Source organism: Biomphalaria glabrata, chromosome 11 (genome assembly GCF_947242115.1).
Source record: "Biomphalaria glabrata chromosome 11, xgBioGlab47.1, whole genome shotgun sequence".
Lineage (NCBI taxonomy): Eukaryota > Metazoa > Mollusca > Gastropoda > Planorbidae > Biomphalaria > Biomphalaria glabrata.
Genome location: NC_074721.1, coordinates 1744827 through 1760774, shown reverse-complemented (window position 1 = coordinate 1760774; position 15948 = coordinate 1744827). Strand labels below are relative to the sequence as shown.

At 41.9% G+C, this 15948-nt stretch overlaps 1 protein-coding gene across 1 annotated transcript; it reads right to left on the bottom strand.

Moving 5' to 3' along the window:
• Positions 1–9503: 9503 nt before the first annotated feature.
• LOC129921710 (uncharacterized) lies at positions 9504–15548 on the bottom strand. Its single transcript, XM_056004241.1, has 4 exons — positions 15528–15548; positions 10725–11987; positions 10185–10581; positions 9504–9523 (listed from the first exon to the last, which is right to left on the bottom strand). The coding sequence occupies exons 1-4, from the start codon at positions 15546–15548 to the stop codon at positions 9504–9506; spliced, it is 1701 nt and encodes a 566-aa protein (XP_055860216.1).
• Positions 15549–15948: the final 400 nt, after the last annotated feature.

Sequence of the window (15948 nt, the reverse complement as noted above, 5' to 3'; positions counted from 1 at the left end):
TACGCGTCATGCATATTAACCAATGACTTAAATTCTGCTAAGTCACTGGTTTTCCTGGCTAGCTCAGGCAACCCATTCCATGCTCTAATAGCACTAGGGAAAAAGGAGTATCTGTACAAATTTGTCCTAGCATATGGGACTAGAGACTAATGACAAAAACTTGATTTTATATGACTTCAGCGTACATGACCAGTATATATTCGATTTAGGCATGGATTACTAAGTATATATGATTTGGGCATTGCTTGACTTGGGTGTACATGACTTCGGTGGCTATATCTTTACTACAGATAACTTAATTATAGATAGAACTTTCATAAATAGGTCCTGACAGCATATGCCATATTCGATATGCAAAGATAAAGTTGTACAAATGCACTTCTTCCTTACGCTATTGGAGCATGGAATGGGTTGGCTCAATCAGCCAGGAGAACCTACGACTTATCAGGTTTGAAGTCACTTATTAACATTCATGACTAGATTGACACAGGATCAGGTATAGGACAAATTATTTTGTCATTTTTGAAATTATTCTGGATCGGCTACTTATTTTGAGATTTGCTTTTAATATGCATGAAACGAAAACTTATTTTAAAAAGTGGTTTCATTTATGTTAGCTTCTAATGAAATGGTACTTTCTTCTTTCTTTAGCTTAACGAAGCCTGCTCGAATCATGAAACTGAACATTTTGACAGAACATCGTGACAGAACACCGTGACAGGACACATCGTGACAGATCACCGTGAAAGAACATTGTGACAAAGCAGAGCAAGGAAGACACCGCCATCAACCCTGGTAGGCCAACTTCATTACATATCTTCTTCTTCCCTTCCTCTTGCTCATTATCATCTTATAGTGTTCAGATAACTAGACCAATAAACGAAATAAACTGCGCAGTGGTTTCCAAATCAGGCAGCGCTCAGTACAGTTTTCTTTCAGTAGGGGTTTTTGGGGCCAGTGTCTTGTTCGGGCCTCTTGGTAAGTGATGCGGTTGAATACAATGATTTACATGGGCATTCCATGGTTCAATGAACTTAACATTTGTTCCGCTTTATTTTAATTCTTCAAGTTTTATGGATGTAGCTTCCGAAGTGAGATTATTAGACAATAAACTAAACCTCACGAAAGGATGGAGGGGATTGCGACGGACAGGGCTCGAACAGGGGACCATCGATCCGAAGGTCCAGTGCGCTTACCACACTTCCAGGCATCCATCCTATACGATCATATGATTGTTCATTAATTTTATAATTCAATCATAAGATTGTTCACTAAGCTTTGTACTTCAATCATAAGATTTGTCAATAAGCTTTGTACTTCAATCATACGATTGTTCACTAAGGGTTGTACTTCAATCATACGATTGTTCACTAAGGGTTATACTTCAATCATAAGATTACTGATTAAGCTTTGTACTTCAATCATAAGATTGTTGAATAAAGCTTTGTACTTCAATCATACGATTGTTGATTATAGCTTTGTACTTCAATCATAATATTGTTGATTAAGCTTTGTACTTCAATCATAAGATTGTTCACTAAGCTTTTCTACTTTTATCATAAGATTGTTTATCGCGATTTCTATTTCAATCATAAGATTGTTCATTAATTTTCATACTTGATTGCGGACACACATAAAGGCCTATCCACAGACATTCAACGCACAAAATCAATGCAGATAACTCTTGCAGCCGTTTCACGGAAGAAATGAATAAAAATAAATTTAATTCATGCAAAGAATGACTCCGTGGGTATGTGTGTGTGTGTGTATGTGTGTGTGTGTATGTGTTCGTTCGTTCGTTCGTTCATTTGTTTGTTTGTTTGTTTGTGAAGGGGGAGTAATCTTTACTTAACTTCTTGCTTGTAACTCTTATTAGTCATGATTAAAAAACAAAAACGTGTCTGGAACCCTAACCACAGCCACAGCCCCCCAACAACATTGGATACCAAATTGTCCTAGAATGGAATGACAGAAACATGGGTAATAAAAAACGTGGCACAGGAAACTATGGCAACGGTGTGGCAAGAACGATTAGTGATGTCACTACCTAACGGGGGCTGGGAGAGTGGGAAGAGGGGGGGGGGAATGACGTAGGTCGGGGAAAGTGTGGTAGACCATTCTGAGGAGGGCGGGGGGGGGGAGGGAAAGATGATCCCATCCTATTTCATTGAGTGTTATCTATTTGTCCATTTTGCCTGTTCGAAATGACTGGCTCACGCCACTTCCTGTCACATGATAGTCCAACAAATCTTGGTCACATCGCTGGCGCAGGTTAACGGTCGTAAATCTACGTCGACATTTCTTGTAGGCCAGGAACGGTTTGCAGCAGGAAAATAAAATGAAAAACGTACATTGACTGTGGTAGAACACTGGGTCACAGAACCAAAAGTCATAGGTTCGAATCCTTATTAAAACAAAACAGACACAAATAAGACAAACAGACACAAACACTCTTTTGTTCCCCTGGCAATCAAATCATTAAATAAGAACAATCTGGTATAAACTTTGTCACATGTAAATTAGGAGTGAGTGTGAATGTACACTTTGGTTTCTTTTAGTTATAATGTTTTTTGTTTGGTGTAATGCACAAATTGTAAGACAAATTTTCGTACTGACAATAAAGATTATTATTATTATGTTAGAAATGAACGAGTAGTCATTCTCTGGCGCTGCCAGGGTCGAGTTTCGCTAAAGAGAAACAAAATTCATCGTAGTCCCTTTAACAGTTTCCACTGAGGAATTTTCTGGTGATGTGGCAGGTCTGCAGCAGTACCGCCCTCTGACAGGCAACGAAGATGTTCCTAGGAATTTTAAGGGCCTTGAAGGTGTCTGTGAGGTCAGTTGTTATTATCCCCTCGGTTGATATAACAATAGGGTATATTGTTATTTTGGACAATTTCCATAGACGCTTAATCTCCAAGCCTAGGTTCCCATATTTTCTTTGTTTTTCTATCTCAGTTTTTCTTAAATTATGAGACAGTGGTACGGCGATATCGATAATGGTAGCGGTTTTTTCTTTTTTATCGATGAACAGCAGATCTGGGCGATTGAAATCTACCGTTTTGTCGGTTTATTATTATTATTATTATTATTATTATTATTCGAGATTACAAGAAGTTCTAATGAACACTCGACTGCTTTACATGAACTGTGTACAGCCCACACACCAGCGCACATACTAGCCCTCTTACACTTATACTTTAAAATTATAATATCTAATAATTTTAAATAATAGTAATATGTTAACTATTCTAAAGGAAAATTATTTTTAGATTAGTACATTACATATAGCTAAATATTATAATGGTGCTAATGAAATATACGGTCAAACCACGGTTTCAATCAGGGCCGCCCTAGCAATTGCGGGAGCCCACTGCTGCCGCATAGGTTGCTGTGGCCTAAGGCCGGCTCTGGTTTCAATCATACACTGAATATGGAGTTCACAATCGCATGTTGCCTTTTATTCAATGGGCTAAGCAAAATGTTAAAGTTTCTTTATTTGTGTTAATGTTGTGTTTTGTTTGTTTTGTTTGTTTGTTGCCAATAACCTTAGCAGGACCATTTTAGAGTTTATTTAGTTTGCCATTATTTTTATTCGTAAAATCAGGCAGCGATTATGAGATTAATACAGATTGTATTAGGGTTAGAAAATTGACATCATTGGTTCTGGACAGAATAATATATATTGTATCATTTATACAGGTCATAGAGATGAAACCTTTTTAGTAATGCAAATAAACCATAACTGAACGGAACCACAGTCTTGGTGACTACGTGCTGTTAGGCACATAGAACCAGTCTTGGTGACTACGTGCTGTTAGGTACATAGAACCAATCTTGGTGACTACGTGCTGTTAGGAACATAGAACCAACCTTGGTGACTACGTGTTGTTAGGAACATAGAACCAGTCTTGGTGACCGACTACGTGCTATTAGGTACATAGAACCAGTCTTGGTGACTGACTACGTGCTATTAGGTACATAGAACCAGTCTTGGTGACTGACTACGTGCTATTAGGTACATAGAACCAGTCTTGGGGACTGACTACGTGCTATTAGGTACATAGAACCATCGCAAGAGTCCATTGCCGACCTCAGAATAAAAATTATCACACAATCTGTATATGCGAATATCACGTGATCTTGTTTTCTAAAAGGGGTTGGGGGCGCTTGTAATGCCAGGTCGATGTGTTTGGGATGGCATGACACCAAGAGAACGATGTCCACTAGTCGACTCGCCGGTTGTATTGAATTATTCAAAACATCACTCTTCTGTTCCAGTGTTTTTACATGGCGCTGGCAATCTTGATCGTCTAGGCTCGATCGGTGTCCATTTAAATCTATTGTCTGGTAACTAGTGGGTGAGAAGTGAGTCCATTAACGGACTTCCACCCCCTCACACCCGTCCCACAGACATAGGTAAGTACTCTTTCACCAAGACATACTCCTCACACACATATTCATCCACACATACTCCACACACACACATAAACACCTTACACACTAATTCACCCATACGTTACCCCCACAGACGTACTCGCACAAAAATACACCTACACACAGGGCCGGCCCTAGAGATTGCGGGGCCCTTATGCGAAACAGATTGCGCGGGGCCCGGTCTGCGTAGGGATAAGCATAATGTCGAAAATTACAATTTTGTATGAGAAAACACATTCGTCTTTGCAATACAGTTTTTTTTAATAAATGAAAGCTGACAATGCCTTTTTTTAAATCGCGCATAGGAATTGACATCCCAAAATGACAATTAACACGGGCCTATGAAAGGCCGGCCCTGCCTACACATATTTATTCACACATCATTCTATTACACAGATTCCCCTTTACGTGGTATTTAAACATATACTATAGTTCCCCTTTTAGACCTTGCAATATATTGGGCCTATGATGTAAATGTCATCTGTTTCTGTTGCCCGCAGTTAACGAGGGTGTCATTTGTCCAGTACAGCGGCCAACCACTTTTACTATTCCCCAACTAATGTCAGGTAGCCTCAAGAGCTGGGTGGACTCAGGGGCGCCCTATATATCCCGACATTTGAGATCCCAGTCTGCACCAGGTTTCGAACCCCTCACACACATACATCCACACAAAACCCTCACACACATACCCCACAATTCACACTAAATCACCCACACACAGTCATCACACACACACTTTCGCTCCCCCAGATATTCCTCACACACATGACTTACACACACACACAGACGCTAAACTTGACCTATTGTGACGAACCTCCGTCACGCGAGGAGGTCGATACATGAGAGAGTGTATGTACCCACCACTCCAGCCACCCGTCGACGCCCCTGTTCGCCGCCACGTTATTTACTCATTTCAATTAGCGGCTGTTCACTTCATGCCTCCCGGTGAGTGGCGGGATTAGGGCGTCTGTTTTAAGAGAGGGGGGTGTTGGAATGGAGTACAGCAACCTGATGCATGACAGAGAGATCGAATTTGATCACTCTTCTACTCCTCCTCCCACCTCAATGCCCATGGTGACTTCCTCCCAGAGACAAGGATGGAGTAGCTGTGGGGTCAGGGGGGACACGACGCCCTGTTTTGTGTTTTCTAATGAGCCCCCTCCCAAGTTTTACTGGTCCTTCGCACGGTACCTTTTTTTTTCTTTCTTTTTTCAAGCCATGCTTGTCCCAAGGCTCTGGTGTCGCACAGTGGTTAAGTGTTTCGAGAATAGAGAAAGGGGGGGGGGGGCAGGGGCGTAAGGGCGCTGATGGATGTGTATAAATACATTACTGGTTAGTTGTGAGTAAAATCCCTTGAGTGACGTAGATTAAATGGCGAAGTTTAAAAAAAAAATGGGAGAAGGGGCAGATAATAAAGTTGTTCTAATCGTTAATGATGTCTCCTGTTAGTCCAGCCTCGTGAGGCATGATGAGGCTGTCCGTGTAAATCCATTTTACTCTGTACTGTGTGGGTTTATCTGATCTCATTACCTTGTAGCGACTAATCTTTGTTTTAATTGCTTTTCATAAAGCGCAATCTTTCGTACTGCTAGTGTAGTGACCTAGTTTAGAGATTATGTTAGTTTTAACAGATAAATATATTGTGTATTGTTTTTTTTAGCGACGGTATAAGTTATGACGTAGTCAACCAGACGAATGACGTTGCAGAATAGACGTACAGGGAGAACAAGATGGCTAGAGCTTAGAGAAAGTTAAATAGTGCTAGAAATTAAAAAGGAATCGACGGATAGGGAGACAAGACGAGCATCCCATGTGTAAATAAATGCATCAGGACACTAGCATGCACACTGCTCTAAGGTGCTATCTCTATTTTAAAACCCTATACAATCTTTTCATTACGCTTTTATTAAAACCCCATGACATCGTCGCACATTTCTTTATAATCTTTTTTTTTTTAAGTAACGTATGTTTTATATAAGATAATAAGATAAGATAAAAATAATGTTTCTTTTCCTTGTTATAATAAGATAATTGTAATTTAAGTTATTAGCCACTTTTTTGCCTTTTTAGGTCGATTTCCTTGTTTATGTTTCCCAGTAAGCCCTCTCTCTGCATCTCCTACTTGTAATCCATGTTCATTATTCCATTCACTCCATTAGCCCATCGTTCATGAGCAAAATCTTGTAGCCAGAAAGATCGGGAAGTTCCCAGGAACCGTGGGCGGAAAGTCCGGCACGCGTTATAGCTTGACACCCTCAGATAAATGAGGCGCCCTCTTGGACTTTCTCCTTTGTTTTTTTTTTTATTTCTCTTTGTACTTATTTGTGCATTCAGACATCGTTCTACAGCGCGTGCGCACTCTTGGCACATATTCCATTTCATCTCCACATTAGCCTAGTGTGAAATCAGGGGCGGAGACTTTCGGACGGAGACAACTCATTGTGTCTCTAGCCACGCGACTCCTCAGACATGCAAGTCCAGATAATTCATCGACATGCTAAATTCAATGGCTTGTGTTCCCACAACATTAGCAGTGGCGAACTTTTTTTTTTCTTTTTCGGTAGCTATTCGTAAGTTTGTTAACAGGCTTAAAACTAAAAGGCATAGCAGACTCTAGACAGCATCTGACAAAAATATTAACCAGACTCTGGACAGCATCTGACAAAATATTAACCAGACTCTAGACAGCATCTGACAAAATATTAACCAGACTCTGGACAGCATCTGACAAAATATTAACCAGACTCTAGACAGCATCTGACAAAATATTAACCAGACTCTAGACAGCATCTCACATAATATTACCCAGACTAAAGTCAACATCTGATATAATATTAACCAGACTCAGGACAACATCTGACAAAATATTAACCAGACATAAGACAGTATCTGATAAAATAAGCCAATTAACCAGTCTCAAGACCGCATGTTATAGACTATTAACCAGATTCAAGTCATTAAATGAAAATAAGTCTATAAACCAGATATAAGACACTATATGACAACATATTAGACTCAAGTCAACATTTGACATAACAAGCCTATTAACCAAACTTAAGACACTATCTCACAAAATATTAGCTAGACTCAAAAAAACATCTGACAAAATACCAGACAGAAGTCACCATTTGATAAAATAAACTTATTAACCAGACTTACAAATTCAAATCACCATCTGACAAGATATCAAATAGATTAATTAAATTTGAGATCTTTATATTAACCTTGTACCTTTAGATTAAAAAAAAAATTACATTCTAGAAAAAAACATTCCGCAGGACTTACGAAGAATGGCAGTGGGCAGGGTTTGAACAAGAGACAATCCAAGACCACCGAACGACAGTCCAGAGCACATACCACATGATCCAGGCAGCCATCTTTAGTGTCTATCAAACTTCTATTACAGAAATCTATATAAATAGATATTAACACATATATAGATATTAGAGACACGGTTACTGCAGCGATCGGACCCCATGATGACCTGCTAACTATAGTGAAATAAACGCAAGCTCAAAATCTATGGCCATATTACAAGATCTTCGGGGCTGTCAAAGACCTGCCTTCATCCTTTAGGATGTGTATCCTAAACCCTAACCCTTCCTTCAGGGAACAGTACCAGGAAAAAGAAGAGTCAGACAGAGAAGGCGATGAGAGGACAACATAAAAGAATGGACGGGCCTGCCACTGAAAGAGGTTCGAAACAGGGAAAGGACAGAGAAGAATGATGAAAGACGGTCGACGAGTCTTATTTGGTGCCCCAACGGTCCAACAGACTAAGGGATAGGTAAAGGTAAAGGTCATATAGACTTAGGATGACGTAATGGTATCCTTTATTTCAACAAACGCTTGTACATTTGAAGATCAGATATCATAAAGTGTTGTAGTAATGTCCCTTTTATTTCTAGAGAGTAGAGACACTTGAAAAAAAAATTTTTATTTGAATGAACTGTTTGTTGGACACGACCCGCACCCCTGACCCGCACCCGCCACCCCCACCGTTTCTTCCCCTTCGCCTTCTCTGTCACCTGCTTCAAGAATCTTCGCCCACTGCAATGTCTGGAATCTATCCAGTCTCATCCCGGTAAGACAGAGGCGGCCTCTGTTTGTCAGATTCACACTCAGCGCCAACTGCATGCAACGACACCAGGGACATTTTATGGTCATCAGAAACTCTCCATTCGATGCGCCGCCCCCCCCCCCCGGCCCCTCTACCTCGCGCACCCCCCCCCCCCCTCCTTGTAGATGGAAAAAGAGGCGCCATTAAAACTTTTATGAGGGCTGAATGGTGCATTCCGGCCGGCTCGGTGCTGACTTGTGGCGAAAGTGGTTTGGTCCCCTGAACGTACCTGGCCCTTGAATGTTATTTATAGTTCGGTCTGGTTTAAAGTTTTATAGGAATTTAATGGACTTGATTTCTGCCTTTGAAGAATTGCTGAGGAGTCAGGGTTTTAGGGGTGACTTTAAGACAGGCTTGATATTGAAGTCCACTTCAGTTGGGGGAAACGTCGCTTTCATTTGTAGACTCAAGTTGGTTGCCTGGTCGAGTTGTACGCCCTTCAGATATCGTCATAATGATCCCTAGTTCGAACACTACTCGCTTCCACCACCCCCCTGCCGACCTGCAGGAGGTTTAGGCTAGGGCGCAAAATTCAGCTCCTAAATAAAGTTCGAAACTTGTGAAATAAAAAAACAACAACTTTGGACCAATTAATACCAAATAACCATGTAGGCAACTGTTGGCGAAGGTCTGAGCCTTGTTTTTGTGACTGGTCTATTCTTCATATTTAGTTAAACTATAGATTTTCATACATGGCAAAAAAAAAATCTAAATAGTTAGCTAGTGTAACCGGTGAACCCATTACAGCTGGGTGGACTCAGAGGTCCAGAAATTCAAAATCCCAGTCTTCTCCAGGATTCGAACCCGGGACCCCCGGTTCGAAAGCCAAGCGCTTTACCACTCAGTAACCGCGCCTCCAGCGGGCACAACATGGCCTAATTTGTGCCGGTATGCCAAAAACCCAAAATATCAAAATATCTATTTTGCGTCCTTGACATTGTTGAGTTCAGCGTGAAGATCTCTTGGCTTGGGAAACATAAACCAAGAATATGTAACTTTTTACTAAATTGAGTTAAATTGCTGGGAGTTTCATGATGATCATAACCAATGCAAAGGTTTGAGAACCGTTGGTACGCAAGCAGCTTAAGGCCCCACTCGCGAGTTATCTTCATACAGTGGGACCATTCTTCTCAGCCTGTTGATAACTTCCGTGGGATCGGGTTCAAGTCAGGTCTCTCCCACACTATTCATTATCGCTTGGGGCCGCAGGATCTCACTGCAGACTACCCACTGGATGGCTTCTAAAGGGAATGCAAGAGTGACAACGAGAGATTGACAGAGAGAGACTGAGAGAGAGAGAGAGAGAGACACACACACACACAGAGAGAAAGAGAGACACAGAGAGGGATGAGAATGTAAAAGTCAAGACGGAGTTACATGGAAACTGGCTTGGACATAACAATAGCAATTTTTAAGTGGAAATAAGAGAGAGGGAGAGAGACAGAGAGAGGGAAGAGAGAAAGGGCATCATGACCTGAGCAAGATAACATTTGACACCAGTGAGAGATAGAGCCTGGGAAGGCCAAACAAAAGGTGCCAGTAATTGCCTGCTGGCGGAAGACTATCTTAACAACGGAAATTTTCTGAACGGGTTGGTGAGTAAATTGGTGGATGGGTTGGTGGATACCTTGGTGGATGGGTTGGTGGATGCCTTGGTGGATGGGTTGGTGGATGCCTTGGTGGATGGGTTGTTGAGTTAATTGGTCGATGCCTTGGTGGATGGGTTGTTGAGTTAATTGGTGGATGCTTTGGTGGATGCCTTTTTGGATGGGTTGGTGAGTAAATTGGTGGATGGGTTGGTGGATGGGTTGGTGGATGCCTTGGTGGATGGGCTGTTGAGTTATTTGGTGGATGCCTTGGTGGATGGGTTGGTGAGTAACTTTGTGGATGCCTTGGTGGATGGGTTGTTGAGTTAATTGGTGGATGTGTTGGTGGATGCCTTGGTGGATGGGTTGGTGAGTAAATTGGTGGATGGGTTGGTGGATACCTTGGTGGATGGGTTGGTGGATGCCTTGGTGGATGAGCTGTTGAGTTAATTGGTGGATGCCTTGGTGGATGGGTTGTTGAGTTAATTGGTGGATGCCTTGGTGGATGGGTTGGTGAGTAAATTGGTGGATGCCTTGGTGGATGGGTTGTTGAGTTAATTGGTGGATGTGTTGGTGGATACCTTGGTAGATGGGTTGGTGAGTAAATTGGTGGATGGGTTGGTGGATGCCTTGGTGGATGGGTTGGTGAGTAAATTGGTGGATGGGTTGGTGGATACCTTGGTAGATGGGTTGGTGAGTAAATTGGTGGATGGGTTGGTGGATGCCTTGGTGGATGGGTTGGTGAGTAAATTGGTGGATGGGTTGGTGGATACCTTGGTAGATGGGTTGGTGAGTAAATTGGTGGATGGGATGGTGGATACCTTGGTAGATGGGCTGGTGGATACCTTGGTGGATGGGTTGGTGGATACCTTGGTGGATGGGTATTTGAGTAAATTGGTGGATGTGTTGGTGGATGGGTTGGTGGATACCTTGGTGGATGTGTTGGTGGATACCCTGGAGGATGTATTGGTGGATACCTTGGTGAATGTGTTGATGGATACCTTGGTGGATGTGTTGGTGGATACCTTGGTGGATGTGTTGGTGGATACCTTGGTGGATGTGTTGGTGGATACCTTGGTGGATGTGTTGATGGATACCTTGGTGGATGTGTTGGTGGATACCTTGGTGGATGTGTTGGTGGATACCTTGGTGGATGTGTTGGTGGATACCTTGGTGGATGTGTTGATGGATACCTTGGTGGATGTGTTGGTGGATACCTTGGTGGATGTGTTGGTGGATACCTTGGTGAATGTATTGGTGGATACCTTGGTGGATGTGTTGGTGGATACCCTGGTGGATGTGTTGGTGGATACCTTGGTGAATGTGTTGGTGGATACCTTGGTGAATGTGTTGGTGGATACCTTGGTGGATGTGTTGGTGGATACCCTGGTGGATGTGTTGGTGGATACCTTGGTGGATGTATTGGTGGATACCTTGGTGAATGTGTTGGTGGATACCTTGGTGAATGTATTGGTGGATACCTTGGTGGATGTGTTGGTGGATACCTTGGTGAATGTATTGGTGGATACCTTGGTGGATGTGTTGGTGGATACCTTGGTGGATGTGTTGGTGGATACCTTGGTGAATGTATTGGTGGATACCTTGGTGGATGTGTTGGTGGATACCCTGGTGGATGTGTTGGTGGATACCCTGGTGGATGTGTTGGTGGATACCCTGGTGGATGTGTTGGTGGATACCCTGGTGGATGTATTGGTGGATACCTTGGTGGATGTGTTGGTGGATACCCTGGTGGATGTGTTGGTGGATACCTTGGTGAATGTGTTGGTGGATACCTTGGTGGATGGCCTGGATGTCGTGGTAATGTTCAGCCATTGATTTTGTTTCTATTTAATTAAGTTACTGTCCAACTAATTACTGGTTCCGTTCAGAATGTCACTGGTTCCGTTCAGACTGAACACTTGTTGCGTTTAGAGTTGTCTCTAGTTCCTGTTTAGACTGGTTTCTGGTTCCGTTTAGACTGGTAAATGGTTTGATTCAGAACTCACACACACACACACACATATATATATATATATAGGCTATATGTCTTTGATTTAGAAAATTATTAAGGTTGAGTGCAGTGTTTGAAACGACTATACAAGCTAAGTTGCAACCTGCATATATAAATATATTGTTGTAAAACTGGTGGAGACACAAATGGGGGTATTGCTGTGTGTCCAGCTCAGGACGAGCGGTCAACCGTGACCAGTGACAGTACACGCCAGTTCGGCAAGGACCAGTGTCGTAAATATTACGCACGCAAGTCACGGGCGAAAGTGGTCAAGAAGGTTCGAGGCCAGTAGAGACACTATATAAGAGCGAGTGTGTCAGAATCACGTGACTTCACGTTACCTCGCAATGTGACCAGAACGAGGCGAAGTTAGAGACAGACGGTGTGTGTGAAGTCAGGCGGAGCAAGGCCAGGTTTTGGACAGTTAGTGTGATGTTGTTGCCAACTGTACAGTATTTGTAATGTATTTGAAATTAAACTGACTGATACTTTGGAGCCCTGATGAGTTGTGAGGTTCTTTAAGTTCGTTGTGTCGTGTGGCGCAGTTTGAAGAAAGCCTGGATAGTAGGAGAGACGTAACAATATATATAAATATATAACAATTAGGGGGGGGGGATTACTTAGTGGCCCACAGAGATTGAATTTTTTTTTTTAGGTATATGTATTTGAGCTCTGAAAGACGGTAGAACCCTATACACTTCAATATAATGAAATCAGAGTTGAACACAAAATAATTAAAAGTTTAAAAGTATTTCTATATGTAACCAATAGCAAACTTTTCAATATTGCCCTGAAAACCTTTACGGACTTAACAGATTTTCTGTATTTTTTATCCAATTCCAACTCTAGATGCGCAACTAGCTGGGTACTCCCAACAATTTCAATGTCAACGTAACCTTTCCTCTCCCATCCAGCCCCCCCCCCCCCCGGTCATATCTTCTCACTCATCGTAACACCTCCCACCCCCTTCTCCATCCTTCCGTCCACAACCAGGCCTTTAACAATTTCTCTGGTCATCAATCAGTAGATGAGAAATGCTAATGAGATGCACAGGCTAATGGGGGAGCAATATTTCATTACTTACCCAATACTTTACAGGCGGACTGCGCGGGGAGGTGGGACGGGGGGGGGGGGGTGTCCCAGGTCTAAGGGGAATGAATTCTGCAGGTGGATCATCATTCAGAGGCGTACCTGCACTGGTAGTTCAGGACTGAACTGGGAAGGTGTTAATTAGTTGCCTCACAGGTATTTAGCTGGTCAGGACGTCTTATGTGCGCAGAGGTTGCGCTAATTGAAAGAGCCTTTAAAAACCGTTACAATGTAGTACTAGATATAGTAAGTGATGAAAGCGCAGTGTCTGAGTGGTATAGCACTTGGCTTCCGGACCGGTGGGTCCTGGGTTCGAATCCTGATAAAGGCTGGCTTTTTTTTAATTTCCGGATCTTTAGGGCGCCTCTGAGTCCAACCAGCTCTAATGGGTACCTGATATTAGTTGTGGAAAAGTAAAGACGGTTAGTCGTTGTGCTGACCACATGACAAACTCGTTTACCGTGGGTCACAGAAACCTTTATATTAATTCTCCTTCTCCTTCTGCTGCAGCAGATCTCAACTCTGATACGGACGGGGTACATTGCTGGATTTAACTATAGGCAAAACAAGCATAGCTTAAGGGCCACAGTAGCTTTGAGGCCCCCCCCCCACTAGTATAAAAATGGTTTAAGTGTTATTTTTAATCATTTTGAAGAAAGCAAAAGGAAAAAAAAAAGTTTTATCTTGGCTACAAGGGGCCCCACATCTCAAATAGCTTAGGGCCTTATCATGTTTAAATCCAATCCTAATTGGGTACAGCTGCGAAAGTGCTAGATTTACTCCGGTAGTGCCGATGCAGATTAAATATAAGAACCATTTAGTGCTCTATAAAGGATGATCAGACTTAGTAATTTCCTTCTATTTCGCATTTAAAACCATTGGATTTGTAACGCACTGATAGACTTGTCGATCCAGGATGTTGCGACGCAGCCGTCCTGTCGCCGGACATTTTGGAGTCGTACATTTTAGCGCAGCCGTTTTGGCGCCTACGATTTTAGCGCATCCCATTTTTACGCCGAAAACTTTGACGATATATTTCTGGACAAATAACATCTGCTTTTTTTTTTTATTATTATTATGCCTTTAAAAAGAATAATACATTTCTACGTTTTGCCTGTGTTAGTTTTTTTTTTTTATAATGTAAAAAGAAATAAATATTTTTTTTTGTCGATTACAATTAAGTTTGTTTTGTAGCTATTACGTCACTTCACATCCTAATATTGTGTGTTGTGTAGAAACCGAACTAAACAGAATATAATTGTGGGAAGCGTGGTCGAGAGGCTAAGTGCGCTTATGAAGGGGCTTCCCATGAAGGGGGCTTCAGGTTCGACACCCGACTCGGGGAAGAGTTGTGTTTACTGAGCTGCCTAAAGGCAGCACGGAAAAACCTTTTCCTAGATACCCCCCCCCCCCCAACTGGTCCACAAATGAGATTGGACCAAAGCGCTCTGAGCATGCTATAAGCATGAAAGTAGCACTATATAAAAGGCCATAATTTAATTTAATTTTAATTCACTTCAAAAATAAAATAAGCAAATTTCCTCATGTCATCAACTTCAACAGGTTTCTTCAACTTGTTTTAACCCCCACACAGTTTCACGAGAATACATCTGCTCACACGCACATTCCATAAAGCGGAGTGGTCGAGGCATATAAAAAAGCATCATTAGAAAGGAAATAAGAAAGCGAACAGTTTCCGAATTTCCAGGGATCAATCCTTAACAGGGGAGTTAAATCACTTTGTTGCCTTTATGTGTATCATATGATTACCATAAGCAATGAGACTGGTTGAAGTCGGAACAATAGTCATGCTTCAATTTACTTATTAAGACGTCTATCGACTTAAAATTTTTGTGGTCAGATAGCCACGAACACAAATGGCTTAATTATGGTATAAATTTAAAAGAAAAATTACACTTATTGTTCTGGTTGCGCAAATTTAAATAAATAAAACACAAATCAACGAGGTTCATTCATTCTGGAATTACATTGACATGATTCGCAGCATTCTTTTCATCTTACGACTACCAGACTCCTTCCTCCTGGTCTAGATCTAGACACATCGTCCGACTCCAGACTCCTTCTTCCTCCTGGTCTAGATCTAGACATCTATAATCGCTATCAATCAACATTTTTTTTTTTCAACACACGTATCTTTGAAATGTTGAGAGGAAAAAAAAACAGTAAACAAAAAGAATTTAGAAGCGGGAAAAGGGAGGGGAGAGATTAAGAGAAAAGGAGAGAGAGAGAGAGAGAGAGAGAGAGAGAGATCTAGGTGGCTTACTTTTCCATATCCACCATCCATGGCTTCGTGTTTGTTTTCGCTATCCACCGACAATGAATGGCGTTCCGCTTAACTGGATCCCGCCTTGCGCCTCAAAGGGTTGAGCACAAATGAGGCTGCAAGACAAACACATTCGCCTCCCCTGAACACGTGTCAAGGTCTATGATACTCTCCCCTTGAAGTGCTAATGATGCGCTGCTTTCAAAAAAAAAAAAAGCAAAAAAAAAAAAAAAAGCGCCATTTCGGCTTCACACTTTCCGAGGTCTTCCCTCACACTTAAAGAGCTTCAAAAAGGGAGGGGTGGGAGGGTAAGAAAGAAACCGATCTATCTTTTGTAGCATCCAGTGTCTTGTTCACTCCTTCCATTTTATCTCTCAATCTTTTAGTATCTACGTTTTTTTTTCTCCTCCTCCTCCTCCTC

Bases quoted from the DNA above. Each gene is read 5' to 3' on its own strand.
- LOC129921710 (XM_056004241.1), bottom strand. From the start codon at position 15,548: ATGGATGGTGGATATGGAAAA. The intron at 10,582-10,724 runs GTATCCACCAAC...TTAACTCAACAG, and splicing joins TCACCAACCCATCTACCAAG to CTCATCCACCAAGGCATCCA. The intron at 9,524-10,184 runs GTATCCACCAAC...ATGTTTCCCAAG, and splicing joins CCACCAACCCATCCACCAAG to CCAAGAGATCTTCACGCTGA.